At 43.0% G+C, this 14,107-nt stretch overlaps 1 protein-coding gene across 1 annotated transcript in view; it reads right to left on the reverse strand.

The window, feature by feature from the left end:
- LOC142566025 (uncharacterized) overlaps positions 1–14,107 on the reverse strand; it is a 56,209-nt gene that overhangs the window by 30,844 nt on the left and 11,258 nt on the right. The window contains exons 17-35 of the mRNA XM_075676760.1: positions 12,911–13,034; positions 12,677–12,828; positions 7,288–7,411; positions 7,072–7,208; positions 6,884–7,007; positions 6,662–6,807; positions 5,320–5,446; positions 5,058–5,242; positions 4,790–4,913; positions 4,541–4,695; positions 2,212–2,356; positions 1,988–2,124; positions 1,779–1,905; positions 1,544–1,701; positions 1,124–1,244; positions 800–951; positions 620–740; positions 375–538; positions 145–274 (exon numbers count right to left, since the gene is read on the reverse strand). Of these exons, the coding sequence (XP_075532875.1) occupies positions 145–274; positions 375–538; positions 620–740; positions 800–951; positions 1,124–1,244; positions 1,544–1,701; positions 1,779–1,905; positions 1,988–2,124; positions 2,212–2,356; positions 4,541–4,695; positions 4,790–4,913; positions 5,058–5,242; positions 5,320–5,446; positions 6,662–6,807; positions 6,884–7,007; positions 7,072–7,208; positions 7,288–7,411; positions 12,677–12,828; positions 12,911–13,034 (2,653 nt within the window). The remainder of the gene's footprint in view (positions 1–144; positions 275–374; positions 539–619; positions 741–799; positions 952–1,123; positions 1,245–1,543; positions 1,702–1,778; positions 1,906–1,987; positions 2,125–2,211; positions 2,357–4,540; positions 4,696–4,789; positions 4,914–5,057; positions 5,243–5,319; positions 5,447–6,661; positions 6,808–6,883; positions 7,008–7,071; positions 7,209–7,287; positions 7,412–12,676; positions 12,829–12,910; positions 13,035–14,107) is intronic.

Genomic DNA, 14,107 nt, shown 5'->3' on the forward strand with positions numbered 1-14,107 from the left:
CCAATGCAAGTACCAAATGTTGTCCCGGCAGAAACACTGTGCTCGTGACCCCTCTCTATTCCACTTGCTATTTGCATCAGTCCACTTGTTTACTTGTGCTACATTAAAATACTACGTAATACTAAAATAGAAAAAAATCTGGACCTGCATGCCAAACTGCGATGGCTGTCGGTAGGAAAAGTCATGTTCTTGATGTACGGATCAACATGCATAGTTGAAAATCCGATGCAAGTCTTGTAGTGAAGATAGAGATTTTCTTCGCTACAGGTCCTATCTGTATGAAAAGAACATACGCAATGATGAAGTAGTGCTTGCGCCTACGTTGTGCCGCTATAATATTGGGCGAATAGTCGAAGGGAACGCAATTCTGTCACCTTGCAGAGCTGAGCTCAGTAAGTCGCATTCTTTCTTGTACTCTTTGTACATTTCAAGGTAGTGCTCAACTTCATCCGATCGAATCACACTTGAGCGCTCAGCGTTCCTGGGACAGCTCTCGAAAATCTTTGTGTATATGCACGTCTTAAATTCTTCAAGGCTCCTGCGTAAAGAAAGGGAATTGCATCCAGTGAGAACAATAGTTAGCTATCATGCAGTGCACAGGATTTGAGGGCGGGCCTACCTGCAGGCGTCGTTCAACTTTAGTGGAGCTTTCTGATACTGAGAGATGTGAACAACTTTCTCCGTAATGAAACCCAAACACTGGTGAAGCTTCTGCAAGACTTCGCTTTTCCGGCAGCTTCCTGCACAGAATAAACTCTAGTTTTAGCAGAATACTCTACCTAAGTAAGCCAATTTTTACCTTTTGATGGTTCGATCACAGTGCACGTCCATGCATATCTTTGGTATAAATCAGCAGTATACTCCAAGTATTTCGTTACCCCGGGCAGAGTTTTAGAGCGGCAGTGATTGGCGTAATTGCTTTCAATGCACTGCCTGTAGTCTAGAAAAGACCTGGAAGTAAAAAGATAGTGCTGGTTAGTGTGTGCACATAAAGAATAAGCCATTGTCGACTGCATATCGAAGCTGGTGCCGTGCATTGAACACTCGACAGAGCATCGATTAAAAAGAGTAATTTGTATAGTTAAATTGTTTATGCTAGCTCAATCAATAAATATGCTCTCACCTGCATGCTTGCACAAGAGCGTCTGTGTCGTGAATCGTTTCAAGGCTAGCTACCACCTTGGTTGTCAAAAATCCGGTGCACGTCTTGAAATCTTCCAGAGGGTCTTTGTTACACATAGAGACTGCACAAAAAGCGAGAAGAGGTGCACTGCAGGCAAGAGATTTCAGAGCACATCCAGTTACGGCATTAACTAGTCATTAGAACATTCTCTTCACTTCCCGTTTTCGATGGTCCTTTTACTAGAGCCGCTGTTCCCTCTACACGCTGTTCACTAAAAATGGGCCTAGTATAGCACAATTTCGGACACTACGCGCATGTTAACAGGTATTCGATGTGGAGCTCTTCATCTTTGTAACAAAGCGAAGCGATATAGTAACGTCTTTCACTGAGAACGGCCTGCATATCAGGAAGTCATCGTACCGTTATTCATTTCGCTCGTAGCTTGGCAGGTGTAGTTAAACTTGTCGAACAGTTCTTCCGTATACCGCATTACTTCTGCTGAATTTAAAGCATCGCTGCTTCCTGGACAGCGCCGCCAAATTGTGTTCTTTACGCAGTTCTGGAATTCCTGTGTTCCTCTGCAAAGGAATGCAGTAAAGATTAATAACAAAACAAAAGGGCATTAATACAGTGCCTAGGTCCGTCATCTACTAACCTGCATGCTGCATATATCTGATTAAGCTTTGTGTTGTTGCCAGAAAATGGCAAGACGCCAATGTCTAGAAACCCTTGGCACGTCTCCAGACTTTTGGCGACATCAGTGGCACGACATGTCAGTGCCTCTGCACGACAGCGCAAGTGGGAAGTCAGCCACTATCTGACAAACAAGGCAACCAAGCGCTCGCGTAGGAAGCAGAGGCTTACTTTGATAACACGTCCAGTTGTACATGTGGAAAACATCAGAAATGTAGTATTTTACTTCGGACTTTTGCAAAAGCGGTGACGATCGAGCGCAATGCTCGGTCTTCTTGGCAACACAGGACTGGTAATCCAGGACACTTCTAGAAGTAGATATGTGACAGCATGTGACAACCAATTCGAACAGATCTCGACTGCTTAAGCGCACAAGAATGACTTCAGTTGCGTACCTGCAAGCCAGAAGTCCTAAAGCTTCATTTCGAACAGTTTTCGATTGGCTTTTCTGGTCGTGCAAATAAGGCGTCACCTTTTCCTGAATAATCTTGTAACACTTCTTGAGGTCCTCGATCAAGCGTTCTTCAGAACAGAGCGGCTCTGAAAAGTAGTAAGGCATTCATGACCCAGTGACAGTTTCTAGGGGTCCTTACTTGTAATAAGCTGTAGCATCAGAAGGTGGTGCTCTCATCATTACAACGTCTTCTCACTTTGGCAAGTTCTTCTCTTTCCCAAATCAAATAAATTTATTTCAATTGAAATTGAATTCATTCACATAAACATCTTTCGAGACCCAACAATATTCTTTAAGGATCACAAACCACGCCAACTGAAGGTGTACAGAAATGTGAGCAGCATTTACAGCAACCAACGAGGTGAACAACTTTATTATAGCACAGGTTTAACGAGCGACTCTATTAGATTTTTTTAAACAAGTGCGAAGAATGAAGGCATGTAACATTAAAATTCAGGTTATTCCAACTCAATGTTTCTAAAAACTACAGGTAAATTAACCGTAATTAGTGTGTACTCTTGGTTATAGGAAATGATGTCTAGTGCGCTCACTATTTAATGTAGGCTGACGCAGGTACATTAGTTGATTGAATTTTCTTCTGTATAAGCTTAAACATAAAGGAAGCAGCGTTATATGCGCTTATATCATATACGTTTAATATAAAGGGTGTTTTAAATAGGTCTGCTGAGTTTGCAGTGGGCGGAGAGTGTGTTAATATACGAAGAGTCCTTTTCTGTATATTCAGAATGGTTAGAAAGTGTGTTTTGTTGGCAGAGCCCCAAACAGCAATGCAGTAATGTATGTGCGAATCAGCAAAAGCATAATACAGGTTAACTATAATGTACTAAGAGAAAATAATGCATGCATCAAGAGAGAACGTGTAGACCACAGGAAGTCTTTTGTATTACAGAACGCACATGGCATGTGAAATTTGAATGACAGTCAACTAGCGCACCCAAAACATTCATCTGGTCAGCACGATAGATAGGGCAGCTATCATACAGCACTACCGGTTAATCTGCGATTTTCTTAGCTGGTGAGTGGAACACAATGTGTTAAATACAGTTTCAATTGGTTTCAGTATTAAAGCGTTTGCTTTGCACCAGTGATGCAGAACCTCTCTCTTTGTTAACTTTAGTAGCAAAAGCTTTTTGTCTACAGCTTGTAATGAATAAGTTAGTGTCATCTACATGAAGCACAGTACGAACATTAAGTAACTGTCAGCGCAGGTCATCAATATGTAAGAAGAGCTAGATCCAATAACTGAGCCCTGTGGAACACCCAGCTTAACAGATTGTTATCATTATGCACTTCACCAATGTAAACAATTTGTTCATAGTTTTCTAAATTACAAAAAAGTAGTAAGTGGTATAAAGGTTATAAACAGGGATAAAGTGCATCAGAAAGGCTGCCCAACATGTCGATAGGAGGACCTATCTTCGTCAAAGGCGGCCTCGTCATCCTCGGCATGTTAGTTTTTACGAGTTAGTAGAGTGAGATCACGTGCGGTTGCTGTCGGTGGCGGCTGGTTGTAAAGGGAGAGATTGCACAGAAAATGAACGTTGTCACCTGACGTCTCTAAGCGTGGTTTCTAAGACGAGTGGACAAGAGCGGGAGAGTGAGAAGGCGGGAAGAAAGAAAGGGAGAGAAAGAAAGACGCCAAGAGGGAAAAAAAGAACAAGAAAAACAAAAGAAAGGCATTGGAGGGTGTTGGGGAAACGAGAGGAAGGGAGCATTCAGGGGTGTCGTTGGCGGCATGTTTTTTGTGGCTCTATAACAGTCGGTCAGCCGGTCAGGCGGTCTGGCGGTTTCTGAGGCACCTTATCCCTGTTTATAACCTTTATACCACAGTGTGCTATTCCATATGTTAGCCCCTTCCTTGATTTCTTGAAAAAAATACTAAGGGTGTTCCATGGATACCATATGGTGATAATTTAACTTTTAGTGCATCGTCGTGTAATGAGTCAAATGCTCTTGCAATATCTATGAAAATACCTGCTACCAATAGTCCAACATCAGTATATTTCCGTATGGAGTTAACGAACGTTCATATTGCAGCGGTAATAGAGAAGCCTTTCCTAAAGCCAAATTAGTGAGGTGAGAGAAGGGTGCGTTTATAAAAATGAGTTTATCCGTATAGCTAGAAACCTTTCAACAACCTTACTAAAGACGGGGAGTATCGAAATTGGACCATTGTTTTCTACTTTTTTACTTATCTTTGGAGCTACAAATTTATTAGTTCCCCGCGCCAATAACCAGGCTCCACGTACCGACGTGACTCTGTGTAGTACAAACCCAGGCGTAATCTGATGGAATGACCTTTGTAAAGAACAATATCTCCGGGTCTTGAAGAACTTGCAAGTTGCGACCTACACACTGCTTGTGAATCTGCATTGTAGAGCAGTACTGAAAATCGGTCAGGCCACTGTAATGATTCAAACAAGCTAAGTTAGAAGCACTGCATTGATATCGCAAAGGTTTTTCATCCTGCCTGAAGTCTTTTGAACGGCTAGCCTTACCTGCAGGCATCGGACATTTCGGCGTCGTTAACGAATTTGTCCAGTTTAGGATAGACACGAACTTGCAAAAATCCAGCACAACTCTTCAGCGCCGACAGAAGACCTGCTTTTGTGCAAGCCAAGTCTGAAAGAATAAGAAATAAAAAACACTGTAAATCTCCTGCTTATGAAGAACGAGAACATTAACTGCAAATAAAAATGCAAGTATAGCCATAGCACTGGTACAAATCGCCATAACATTGTTTACTGACCCGAGACACAAACTTACCTTTGTTTGATTGTGCGCTGTCCAGCTTTTCATAGTTTCCCATGAACAAATCGCAGCTCCAGTTATAGATGTTGAAGTAGTTCCTTGTGAACATTCTCACTTTGCTGGATTCCGATACTAGCAGCTTTTGTTTGCAGGTCGTTTCCATGGCGGAATGGACGCAGAATTGGTAAGCCTTGACATCGCTGTAACAACCCCAGTTAGCCATATCAGTGCCGAATAGTAAGAAAATAACACCGGAAAGGATATACCGAAAACTAACCTGCACATGTTCTCGAAGTAACGTGGTTTGCTTCGTCCGTTCGCTGCCAGAGTCTTTCGTGTATGATTTGCCAAGTACTTGAAACATTCCTGAAACATTGCTACTGCCTCACTCTCTTCACAAATAGCTGAAAGAAATGTATGTACAGCAGTATATAATAGATACCTAATGTTCAGAGTGTTTAAGAGAAATATATATATATAAAGAACGCATAGATTCCCAGAGTATGACTACTAAAGCACAGTCAACAGTGAGAGTCACTAGGCGGCCTCACATACAGCGAACTGAAACAGCTCTATAATTTTAAAAAGAAATATATATATATATATATATATATATATATATATATATATATAAATATATATATATATATATATACGGGAACCCGCAAGGTGCAGGTAGTTTTATGACTGGGAAAGTATACGCAGTTCTCCTAACTGCATCTGTAGTCGCACGCCGACAGGTTACAACCACAATGATAATAACCGAGGATAATATTTCTTATTATATTAATTATATCGCTAGCAGACCTTTCAAGCCGCCACCACATGAAACTTATTTCGGGCGTATAGACTATTTTACGAAAGCATTTACAATAAAACGCTGTCGTTTTCTATATGTAGTAGTATGTTGCCTCGTGAATTCTTTGCTAACCATAATTAAGAATTTTTGAGTGCTCTGGTGTTTATAGCTCCCATTTTGCAATTCTCGATCTGCGTAACGTTTCCACAATGTAAATCGCAAACCAGCGAAAGCGCTGTCAGAGAAGTTGTTTCCTTCCTCCGCCATTACGGACAATTAATCGCAGTGGGTGTGGAGAAGTGTAAGATAAATATATTGACATAGGTGTGCAAACCGTTCGTGCGATGTCACCGGAAAACGAAGTAACGATTCAAGCAGGAGTCTGATAAAAGTACCGCACGAGGTCGCAACACTGAATTCGTAATAATGTGGAAAAAGTCCAGAAAAGAAATGGTTTGCGTCTTAACGAAGGTTTCGACACAGACAGCAGCTTTGGCAGGTGTGCATCGCAGTGAGACAGTGAACGGCTGAAAAGTCGGCGCATTCTGCATCCTATTAGACAACTGTAACGAGAATTCCTGCCGATTTGCTCGTGCATGTTTTACTCATGTCGTACTAACCAGGTTAGTGCAGTCTAGGCCATAAAAACCTACGTGTACATGATCTCTAACTTGCCACCCTAATAACTTTGTTCATACACCGCAAGAATGCCCTTTTCCGCTTTTGTCACACTCCTCCCCCAACTCGCTTCAGTTTCAGAGAAAAATCTTTCTTTCTTTCTTTCTTTCTTTCCTTCTTTCTTTCTTGTAAAGTAACTTACCCTGAGGCACGTAGTCGCAGACCCACTTGTACTGATCTACCGTGTTCACGGTGAATTTCCGTATTTCCAAATTAGAAACAAAGCCTGGCCGTGCCTCGCAGGGTGACAGTTTAATTGCAAGACACTGTTGGTAGGCACGCAGGGCTCTGAAAATAGAATCCGCGTAGCAAGAGACCAATAACATATGAAAAGGGAAATGAAAATCAGCTGGTAGGCACTTACGAGCAGGCAACCTCGAGTCTCTCGGAGTTTCCCTTGTCCAACGAAAATGGGATTAAGTTGTATTGCAGTATGCCACTACACTGTTCGAACTCTTTAACGATGTTACTGGGCTCACAGTGAGCGTCTGAAAGAAGATTGAAAATCAGAAATCATGTAGAAAACAGCTGAGAAGTCGTCTGATTTTTTACCTCTGTGGCACAATGTCTCGAACATTTCAAGCGGCCGCTCGAATTGGCGCTTCACGGGGTTGTTTGCCCAGTTTTTAAGTTTTGTGCATGTTATGTCGGTCTTCAAAGCCAAGCACTTCTTGTAACTCTCCAGGTATCTGAAACACATCGTACAATTAGTGATATCACGTCACCGAAAAAAAGGCGTGACAGAAATGGCGGAGGAAACAAGCCTACTTGCAACCGATCTTCAAGTTTGCTCGGCTTGACGTGTCGTGTAATCGAGGGATGGCGTATTTCCTCAAATAGCCCGTGCATGTCGCGTACTGCTTCCGTAGGCTAGTCGTCGAGCACAGGCTTCCTGTTAACAAAAGCACCAGTCATACAGCTTAAATTCTCGTACGCCAATTATAAGGGTTGCTTTGTTTTCAATACGAGCGATTGGTGTAACGAACATGTTGAGAGACCTCGTATAAGTTTTGTCGTGTCAACACTTTGAAACTCAGTTATTTGATTAGCAGTCCTTACAGGTCGCTGCGACAGCCAAACAAGTTTGATAGACAATGTGCACTGAAATCTGAGCCCGCTAGCTCAGTCTCTGACATATAATTAGGGTTCCGTGTTTTCGGTATTTATATATATTTTTTAAATTCTGGGGTTACTTATCGCTTTTATTTTTCCTTTAAATCGTTGTTTATCGGGACTTGTGCTGTAAAGCGATTGTACAAATATCGGAGAAAACAAAACACACCTGACATTACATAATTATTGAACACATACCAAATACTCTACATAATCAATTAATGCACCAGTTGAGTTAAAATAACATAAACGCGACGCTTCGCAAGCATGGAAATAATATGTAAACTTACTGAAAAAAAGACATGTACATTGCCTTGCGGCTCGAATCCGGGGTATTACGGTATATACACGAAATACGGAACGCTACATACAGTGTACCACCAGAGGCCAATGCGCTGTTTTCTTACGCTTAAAATGCGCAATATTCCCCTATTGATATAATAATAATGATAATAATAATAATAATAATAATAATAATAATAATAATAATAATAATAATAATAATAATAATAATAATAATAATAATAATAAATCAAAGGTGTTTATTAAAGCGCCTAGGAACAACCACGAGGGTCTTTGTGCTGGCGCACTCGTCTAAACAATGCACAGGGAAAACACTGCAAGCCCACACACACATACGCACATACACACGTGCGGACACATAAAAAAATAATTTCGCGAATACAGATTTAAACGGAGCATAAAATGTGTACACGAAGAGAATACAAAGCAAACGTGGAGAAAAAGAAAAAGAATTACAGAATGTTGGAACACACAACAGATATGAGAGTTTTCGTTCAGTTATTGAAATTCCTCTGCCATAGAGGGTCACAAAAATCTGAAGGCTGGAAGGCGCGATATTTCCTTGTGCCTTTCTGCGGAATGTAAAAGCGCCACATTACAAAGCAAGCGCGAGCAGCACATTTTTCCATGTATTATTTTTTGTGGATAAAAAGAACATCTGATTTGTTGCGTCTACAGGTGAGGGTAGGTAACGTGAGTGCCCCTATAGAGATGGAAGGCTTTTGGCAAAATCGATATTTAAATATATCATCATCATCATCATCAGCCTGGTTACGCCCACTGCAGGGCAAAGGCCTCTCCCATACTTCTCCAACAACCCCGGTCATGTACTAATTGTGTCCATGCCGTCCCTGCAAACTTCTTAATCTCATCCGCCCACCTAACTTTCTGCCGCCCCCTGCTATGCTTCCCTTCCCTTGGGATCCAGTCCGTAACCCTTAATGACCATCGGTTATCTTCCCTCCTCATTACATGTCCTGCCCATGCCCATTTCTTTTTCTTGATTTCAACTAAGATGTCATTAACTCGCGTTTGTTCCCTCACCCAATCTGCTCTTTTCTTATCCCTTAACGTTACACCTATCATTCTTCTTTCCATAGCTCGTTGTGTTGTCCTCAATTTGAGTAGAACCCTTTTAGTAAGCCTCCAGGTTTCTGCCCCGTAGGTGAGTACTGGTAAGACACAGCTATTATATACTTTTCTCTTGAGGGATAATGGCAACCTGCTGTTCATGATTTGGGAATGCCTGCCAAACGCACCCCAGCCCATTCTTATTCTTCTGATTATTTCCGTCTCATGATCCGGATCCGCCGTCACTACCTGCCCTAAGTAGATGTATTCCCTTACTTTTAAAGCGCAGCTCTTTGGCGCCCGTTCCTGCGTTTCGCGTCGCCGTCGCCATTGTCCCTCGCCGTAACCAGCTCTTTAGCCGGGGACAGCGCGCTGCTCTAGCTGCGCGTAAGCTGCGCGCGCTCCTGGCGCCACCTCTTGCGCACGTTGGTCTCTCCGCTCCTCCTCCAATGCCACCCCTGTGCGGCGGCGGCGGCAATCAGTGCGCCGGCTCGGTGGCGGTTGATCTCGATGATGTGCTGCTGGCCAAGCCGAAACGCACAGCCGCCGCCGTTCGCCGCTGCGTATACCCCTACCGCCCTCCCCCCTCCCCCGTGGCGGCGACCGCGCGTTCTCGGGCGGTGTTCTCCGGTTGCCGAAGCGCCGGCTCGGTATCAGTGGATCACGGTGCGCGCTTCCCAAGCCGACACGCAGAGCCACGTTCTTCAGTTGTCTCGCTAGCAGCGTCAGCGGCGTCGGTCAGTCACTGCCATCTCTTCGCAGCGCAACGTTCCTGTGCGTATACGCGCTGCCTCCCGCGACCTCCCGATAAGCGAGGCAGTTGCGCCAAGCTACGCTCCGTTCGCGGCGGCTGGTGAGAAATGTTCCGCACGAAACGGATTATCCGAGGCTACAGACGGTTTGTTTATATTATAATGTAATCCGTCTGCCTATATAAATAGTTTGTTCTCAGCCAGTTCTTTCTGAGTCATGAGCGAGGCAACCGGTGGAAGTCCTTCGTCTGCCGCTGCTGTTAAACGAGCTGCCCGAGCAGAGGCCCAGTACCGTCGCCGCCAGAATCCAGAGGTGCGCTAAGCTGAACAAGGCATTGGTGCAATAAGTCGAGCATATATTCATCTAGTTCTCCGACCACAACGCTTTCTTCATGACAATCAAGAACAGGGAGTGGAGTGTTTTTTGAAGAAGGAACATGGTGTGAAGAATCAAAGGTTGTCTGTAACTGTACATACATGTCTTGCTCGAGTTCTTTGCCTCAATATATCGAAAAGCCGAAACAGCTGAAGAGCTGCGCTAAAATTTCGCATTAGGAAGTAACGTAATGGTCGGCAATTTTTTTTTTTTTTTTTGCACAGTTTCGAGTTCACAATTTGACCTACAAGTGCCGCCCCAAACGACGGAGGCCTACTAAAGAACTGGAAGGCATACGCTCTTATATGAAGTTACAAATGACCCAGGTTGTTTGAAGTCTCTCTACAGACACCTTGTCTGTTGAGCGTGGGGCGAGAAACTCGGAGAGCTATTGATGTACGCTCAAAGGTCCTTCGTTACCTGAGCTCTTAGCAAGAGAACATGATTAACGCTATCAGGAAATCAAGTTCTATTAGTATTCCGTGTGACGCTTACAACTTTCGTTTTTGAGGCATTTATCATCAGCTTGTTTCCAGCGCACCATAACGGAAAATTGGCAATGTCCTACTGGAAAGCGGCGCAATCATTAACATTTTTTTACCGCTTTGAGGTTTAGTGTCATCAGTATATAACAAAATCGAAGAGTTTTGAATGACTGCCGAAACTTCGTTAATAATAATAATAATAATAATAATAATAATAATAATATTATTATTATTATTATTATTATTATTATTATTATTATTATTATTATTATTATTATTATTATTATTATTATTCATGGAAATTCATGGAAAACAGGGCTGTTTTCCATGAATAAAATTCAGTTGAAGTCCGGCGTTCGTGTTGTCTTTCTCTTCTCGTCCGTGTTCAATTGTGCGCTGGAACGATGTTTCATAATGCTGAAGTCTACGCGTCCATTGTTTTTGTTCTCGAACTTGCATTCCGTCTGAAAGTGATGTTGCTGTCTTTTTTTTTGTGCCTTTCTTTAGCACAGAGCCGCACACTTGCGCACACGTTTCTTCACATGAGGGCTTCAGGCGATTCTGCGCATCTGCGCTCCGCCCGTTCTTTTTAAAGGGGACATGAAACACCTTTTCAGCAGATATGAGAAACAGGTTGAATAAATTGATGCCTTTCATTGAATCAAATTGATGCCTTTCATTGAATATATTCCGCAACGGTATTTTTTGGAAAGGGCATAATCAGATCATACAGATAAAGACCATAATTTTTATTTTCCCCGCTCCCCTTCAACGCATAGTTTCCTCATAAGTGGAGCGGCGATAGAAATACCCTGCCTACTGCTTTTTTCTTTCTTTCTTTCTTTCTTTCTTTCTTTCTTTCTTTCTTTCTTTCTTTCCTTCCTTCCTTCCTTCCTTCCTTCTTTCTTTCTTACGCGCTGCACGTATGGCAACCCTTAAAGGTTGCCGTCTGACAAAGGCGTCCGAGAGTGACGAAGGAGCGGTGACAGGACGGGCTCGAGGCGTTAACAACCGACACTCCCCCGCTTAGAAGATTGGAAGGATGTGCATGCATTCGATAGCTTTCAGTGGGGAGTAATTGATCGTCACGAACAATCGCCCGATGGCTCGCGTCTATGGGCTGTCGCGTTGGCTATGACTTCATTGGCGGCGGCAATACAGAGAGAAGGCCCCTAAAGGAAAAAGCAGACGATCTCTTGTGAGTGACTGTGGGGTCCACGCTTCATGTGCAGCAAAAGTGTTTGGCTGACATGTTCATGGTAGCACTCTCTACGTATCGCGAACACCTTCTTACATCATTCCACGTCGCTTCTTACACCAAACAACCGTTTGAGAGCAAGTGCCTATCACTGGTGATATATCGATGTTTCAAACCAACTGCTCAATATGGAAATTAGAAAATTAACTAGTCTTCACTAACAATTACCTGCTAGTCTCCTGCTAAACCAATCTCACGAAATATCAAACAAGATAGGCTCACAGTAAGATGGCTGCTTCAAGTGATTAACACTGATAAAACAAGAAATGTCGCTGGAGCCGGCATTTCGAGTAAGGGTCTTGGAAAGTTGGCTTCTCTCCCCAGTGACATTCCTTGTTCCACTACGGTTGATCACGTCACGAAATACAGTCCCACTTTTGTAAATATTGTTGCTGAACTTGATATCCGTCTTTAAGGTGGTAGAAAAATACGCGCGACATTCGCTCACATCAATCTATCATTAAACGTCCGGCACTTATCGGTTAAGTTTCTCAAAAGCTTTCTTTTCCCAGATATTGTTTCCGAATAATTATTTGCTGCAATATGCATAGTGTAGCTAAGGAGCTTTTGATCATCTGACGTCTCTGTACATATAGGAAGTGCATTATAGGGTACGTGTATGCGCTTTTCTGTGGCCACTAATATACGGCATAAACTAGAAAGCACGCTATAAGTGTTTGTTGAAGGTTGAGCGATATCATTTTCATGGTGTGCCTGTCAAGCCTTCAGGTGACTTTTTTGTTCGCGACCTCAGATAATTTTGGTGTTCAAATAAACTGTTGAAAAGCCCTAGCCATACCGGTAGAAACTTTGGTTGAGCAAGCAGTCTTGACGGTTGTCACAGCGGTGGTCGTGGCGTTAACAACATCCGGATGCTCCAGGAGATCCTCGTAGGTTTGGCATGCACTTGTTATCTTGTCTGCGACGCAATGCCTGTAGTCCTGGTAATGACTTTTGAAATGGAATGAGAAAAAAAAGAAAAAAAGAAAACAATGAGGAGTTGTAATAACTGTTAGAAACACCGCGATCCTACCTGCACAGGAGCTCGGAACGACGGCTTCCTGAGGAATGAAACTGGCTGGGCTGGCTGATTGTAATGAAGCCCATGCATTCCGTTATATTTTCCAACAAGCTCGACTTGTCGCATACCATTTGAGCTATGTGCCAAAAGAAATGTAACAAGAATCATTGAACAAATCATCACAATCATCAGCAGCATCGTATTTTTATGTTCACAGCAGGATGAAGGCCTCTCCCTGCGACCTCCTATTACCCCTGTCCTGCGCCAACAGATTCCAACTTGCGCCTGCGAATTTCCTAATTTCATCACCCCACCTAGTTTTCCGCAGTCCTCGACTGTGCTTCCCTTCTCTTGGCATCTGTTCTGTAACTCTAATGGTCCACCGGTTATCCATACTACGCATTACATGGCCTGCCCAGCTTTATTGTTTTTCTCTCAAAGTTAATTACAAGTTAGGCTATCCCTGTTTGCTCTCTGATCCATACCGCTCTCTTCCTGTTTTTTAACGTCACGCTTAACATTTATCGTTCCATCGCTCTTTGCGGGGTCCTTAATTTGTTCTCAAGTTTCTTTGTCAACCTCCAAGTTCCGGCCCATATCTTAGCACCGGTAGAATGCGGCGATTGTACACATTTCTTTCCAATGATAGTGGTAAGCTCCCAGTCAGGATCTGGCAATGCCTGCCGTATGCACTTCAACCCATTTTTATTCTTCTGTAAATTTTCTTCTCTTGATCAGGGTCCTCTGTGAGTAACTGAACTAGATAAACGTACTCCTTCACTGACTCTAGAGGCTAGCTGGCGATCCTGAACTCTTGTTCCCTTGCCAGGCAATTGAACATTATCTTTGTCTTCTGCATATTAATGTTCGACCCACTCTTACACTTTCCCTGTTATGGTCCTCAATCACTTGTTGTAATTCGTCCCCAGTGTTGCTGAACTGGACAATGTCATCTGCGAACCGAAGGCTGCTGAGATATTCGCCGTCGATCCTTACACCTAAGCCTGTCCAGTTTAATAGCTTGAATACTTCTTCCAAGCACGCAGTGAATAGCATCGGAGAGATTGTGTCTCCTTGTCTGACCCCTTCCTTTATAGGCATCTTCCTACTTTTCTTGCGTAGAATTAAGGTAGCTGTGGAATCTCTGTAGAAAATTTTTAAGATATTTACGCAAGCGGTCTGTACTCCTTGATTACGTAATGCCTCTAT

This window comes from Dermacentor variabilis, chromosome 1 (genome assembly GCF_050947875.1).
Source record: "Dermacentor variabilis isolate Ectoservices chromosome 1, ASM5094787v1, whole genome shotgun sequence".
NCBI classification, from domain to species: Eukaryota; Metazoa; Arthropoda; class Arachnida; order Ixodida; family Ixodidae; genus Dermacentor; species Dermacentor variabilis.